This window comes from Mizuhopecten yessoensis, unplaced genomic scaffold (genome assembly GCF_002113885.1).
Source record: "Mizuhopecten yessoensis strain PY_sf001 unplaced genomic scaffold, ASM211388v2 scaffold2329, whole genome shotgun sequence".
NCBI classification, from domain to species: Eukaryota; Metazoa; Mollusca; class Bivalvia; order Pectinida; family Pectinidae; genus Mizuhopecten; species Mizuhopecten yessoensis.
The window spans coordinates 5752243-5756872 of record NW_018404492.1 but is presented as its reverse complement, the minus strand read 5'-3'; the positions used below and the strand labels follow the sequence as shown (position 1 = coordinate 5756872).

At 37.6% G+C, this 4630-nt stretch overlaps 1 protein-coding gene across 1 annotated transcript; it reads left to right on the top strand.

The window, feature by feature from the left end:
* Positions 1-1509: 1509 nt before the first annotated feature.
* LOC110445671 lies at positions 1510-4622 on the top strand. Its single transcript, XM_021490404.1, has 2 exons — positions 1510-2230; positions 3062-4622. Exons 1-2 carry the CDS (start codon positions 2206-2208, stop codon positions 4555-4557), a joined length of 1521 nt encoding a protein of 506 aa, XP_021346079.1. The 5' UTR covers positions 1510-2205; the 3' UTR covers positions 4558-4622.
* The last annotated feature ends 8 nt before the right edge of the window (positions 4623-4630 follow it).

The window sequence follows — 4630 nt, the reverse complement described above, 5'->3', positions numbered from 1 at the left end:
TCAACATTGTCTTGCATTGATGTAACGTCTATATAAAATACATAAGAGGGTAAACAGGGTAAGAGAAAAATAATCATTCACCCCCTTGGGAGTGAAACAGGGTGATCTCAACCCTCGGGGTACGATTCTTAAGCTGTCAAACACTCGGCAAGCCTCGTGTTTGACAACTTAAGAGTATTACCCCTCGGGTTGAGATTACCCTGTCTCACCCCCAAGGGGGTGAAAGATTCTTTTATTCTCCCATCCTTCACATGTGTGTCTCCCGTTTGAGCCGGGAAAGATCAGCTTGTCACCCTAGAGATAGCCTCGTGCCGATTAGCACGTGTTCAACTGTGACGTCATCAAAATGCGTCATCGGTAATTGTGACGTCATAAAAGTAAATGACGATATGCATACCCCACATGCGTTTTTGTTTACAAACCTGGCAGACTAATGTCGATGGAGTTATGAAATAATAGGATGGGAGAAAAATAATCATCCCCTACCTTGAGGGTGTGACAGAGAAATCTCCAACCTGAGGGTGATGTATTTTGGTTGTCCAACCTGAGGCTCTGCCGAGGGTTAGATAACCCAAAAAATCACCCCGCGTGTAGGTAGGGGAAGATTCTAAAGGTAGGGGAAGATTCTATTAGTCATGCTAGTTACGTCGAATATTTGCAGGAAATCTAAGTTCTTCCAATATGATCGGAAATAGAGACTAAATGTTAGTTTTGCAATTCATTATCAGTAGCATGCACTCAATATAGTTCCAATACCGTAATAATACCTCTTCGAAACAATAAATATAACCATCATGCTTTGAAAAAAATTCAAATAAAGAAAAGTTGACGAAAATTAACGAGAAAGGTCTTAAACATATATGATAAATATAAGTATATTAGTTTTCAATCCGTCCGTCCATCCGTCCGTCCAAGTGTCCGAATAATATCACGGCAACTTTTACATATACTGTACATATTTTGTTTTCTTCTCGAAAATACTCACGGAATACACAGCCTACAGGTACGGGGAGGGTGACTTTCCCTATGTATCCCACAGCATAACCATAAGGAACAACTAAAGGGACAACTAACGTTGGCCCAGCTAGATAGACAATCGGAGAATTTCTTCTATGTCCCTTTATGATGTGGCCACAAGACAGCCGTGTAAAGACGAAACAACGAAAAGACGATATTTCTACCACGAAAAGACGACACTTTGAATTCTCTAATTATAGCGTGCCCTTTTCTCGTCTATTCGCATGTAATATCTCGTCTTTTCGTCTTTTCGTCTTTTCGGAGAGAAATGACGAAGAAACGAGATTTAAGGATAACTACTAAATGTCGTCTTTTTGGGGCGAAAATACGAAAATACGACACAACGAGAATTAAGATTTGTTAATTGTCGTCCTTTCGGGGCGAAAAGACGAAACTACGAAATGGCAAATATCAGCCACCGTAGTGGCGTGTTAAACTATTTTATTTTAATCTTTTCTTTCGTCAAAACATATACGATACTGTAGTCAAACACGCATTTATTTCAACATCAACAAAGCTACATACAAATGTATTTAATAACAACCACAACACTATCCTATGTCAACCGCATAACTATCTCGCGGCTGATCTTTATACAGAGTGCATCCCGGAAGCGCTATCCACATTTCTCTTGCATAGCTTCAATAACCACCTTTCAAAACATTTAAAACCAGTGTATAAATTGCTAAACAATTAATTGATGCTTCACCTACATCAGAGAGTTTTAGCATGCAGAGTTCTCTCTCTGAGAGTCAGTAGCCCATTTACAAATGAAGTGTCGGACAAAGTGACGTATCAAACTGACCAGTACTGTTACTGAGTACGTGAACAGCGAGTTACATGTGAAAATGGGATGATATTCCACGCATTATCTATACATGTGTTAATGATACAATTGATGAGACCATAAATAACAAATACCCACGCTTAATAAGTCGATAATGGCAGCCTACCGCATTACGTCCCTTTGACGCGACTCTAACACCACCACACTTGTGACAAAAGTTGCAGACGCGCGTAAGGTAGTTCCGGTGTAACCAAGGTCCGGCGTCTAACGTCGTGAGGGTGTTGACATCTAGTGTGTATCAATCAATACGTGCCGTTTTGATAACATATGATGACATAAGACCATCATAATGCGGAATTGTCATTCGATAACAAAGATTTTAGGATGAACGAGCAGATAACATGGACGATCGAAAGGACGATAAAGGTAAATGTTCATTCTGAGAAATAAGCCCAAGGTGCACAAGTAACGTTATGGACACTATCCAGATACGCTTTTTCAGCAAAACAATAACTCTTTACTCTCACGATCCCACTTAACTTTTTTGGTGTCATTGTCGTCATATAGCCAAAAATTCTCTCACCTCTTACATATTTGTGTAAATTGGCAGTGTTTTGGGGGTATTTCGGGAAATTTTCACAAGTATATTTTGAATGATCGCACCTTTATGGTAATAATTTATCACACCCACGTTCATGAGGGGGTGGGGATGGTGGGTGGATTTACATACTAACATAGACAGAAAAAACACTGATGGGTAGATAGGTAGGTAATAAATGTCTTTTAGGAAATAAAATTAATAAAAATGGTTTAGCATTCACTCTCACAAGATAAAGAGGTTATAAACCACATTTGTAAACAACATTTATTAAATGGGTTCTTCTTTTTTTTGTTTACAATTTCATAAAACATACAATGTAATCCCAGCCACAGTAAAATCATGCATAGGTTAACAAATTTAATTTTAGAATGCTTTCATCTATGTATGTCTGATCCAATGATGCATGATTACAACATGAAAATCAGACACTACTTCAGAGATTTGAATCATTTCTAGATATACTTTTGATTCCTTTACTATAAAACAAGAAACCCTTCCTTTTTGGAATAGTATCACAACACTTATTTAATCTATTTTAACAATGAATGTCCATGGTGATGTGCAGGTTTGAATGTGTAAACTATTCTTGTCAAAAATATTAAAACATTACCAGTAAAAAAACAAATAACATTATAAATCCCTTTATATGATTTCAGATTCTATCATTGTTAAGGGAGGGAAAAGATACTGTTTACTGTGCTCCAACTATGCAGGTAAAATTTGTGATGATGGTACAACAGTAAAACTGCACTGCATTCCATCAGGTGACGGTGCCGATCAAACAACAAGGAGATCATTGTGGATTCAAAAAATCAAACTTGTGCGACCAGATGCTCCAATTAGCTCCAACTCTAGACTCTGCAATTTCCATTTTGAAAACAATATATGCAAACAGGGATCTATTCCATCCAAATTGAATCTGACCACACCAAGGAAAATAGTGTTACCCCGCAGACCTTTAGTGCGCTATTCTGAATTTGAGAACACTGAAAACATTCCCTGTAGGGATACATGTATATCTTCTACTATTGGTTCTTTGTCTTTAAAGGAAAGTTCTGAAACACAGACTGACCCTATAGTTGGGGATTCCGTATATGTCCAGACATCAGATGTGCATGTAAGAGATGATGCTACACAGACACAATTAAATAAGGCCAAATGTATGAAATCATCTGCATCTCAGACATTTGTTCCTATTTTCAAACCAGAGGTAATTGAAAACGATGATGAGAAGACAAAATATTATACTGGTTATCCAAATTATGCAACATTTTTACTGTTTTTTACTACTTTCTGCAAGCATGGTGCAGAAAAGTTGACTTACTGGGAAGGGGAAAAAAGAACTCAACTACATGCAGAAGACAGAAAGTATTCCCACCCAAATATTGAGAAACCTGGGAAGAAAAGGAGCCTACGAACAATCGATGAGTTCTTCATGGTGTGTTTGAAGTTGAGGCATGGTCTTCGGCAAGAATTCCTTGCAGATTTATTTAGTGTGTCTGTTATGACAGTTTCTCGAATCATTAATACATGGATAAATTTTATGTTTGATCACATGCAGTCCCTTATCCCATGGCCATCAAGAGAACAAATTTTAAGCAATTTGCCTAAACATTATACAGAAATGACTCGGGTTCGGATAGTTGTAGATGCTACAGAATTCTTTTGCGAGAAACCGGGAAACTTGGAGGCTCAATTTCTGACATGGAGTGAATACAAACACCATAACACATATAAAGTTTTAATTGGAGTTGCACCCAATGGTCTAGTAACATTTGTGTCCAGGGTTTGGGGAGGGCATGCATCAGATAGACATATTGTGCAAAAAGATGGTGACCTCTTCTTACCAAAGTTAGAACCTGGAGATGTTATTCTTGCAGACAAAGGCTTCACTGTTGGAGATTTACTTCCTGCACATATAGGACTAAATATGCCACCATTTGTATCATCTAGTTGTCAGATGAGTGTACAGGAATTCTTTAAAACTCAACAAATAGCTGCTCCCAGGATTGTTGTTGAAATGAAAATGGAGCAAATCAAGAACTTCAAGATATTACAATCTGTGCTACCACTTGCTGAAGTTCATTTAGCTGAACAAATAATTATGATATGTTGTGCCATGACAAATTTGTACGAACCCTTACTGAAGTGAATTATGCTGTTTGCAATGTCCTGTATTTAAGATTTCTAGATTACTACATATCAGATCATGTAAAATGTACATA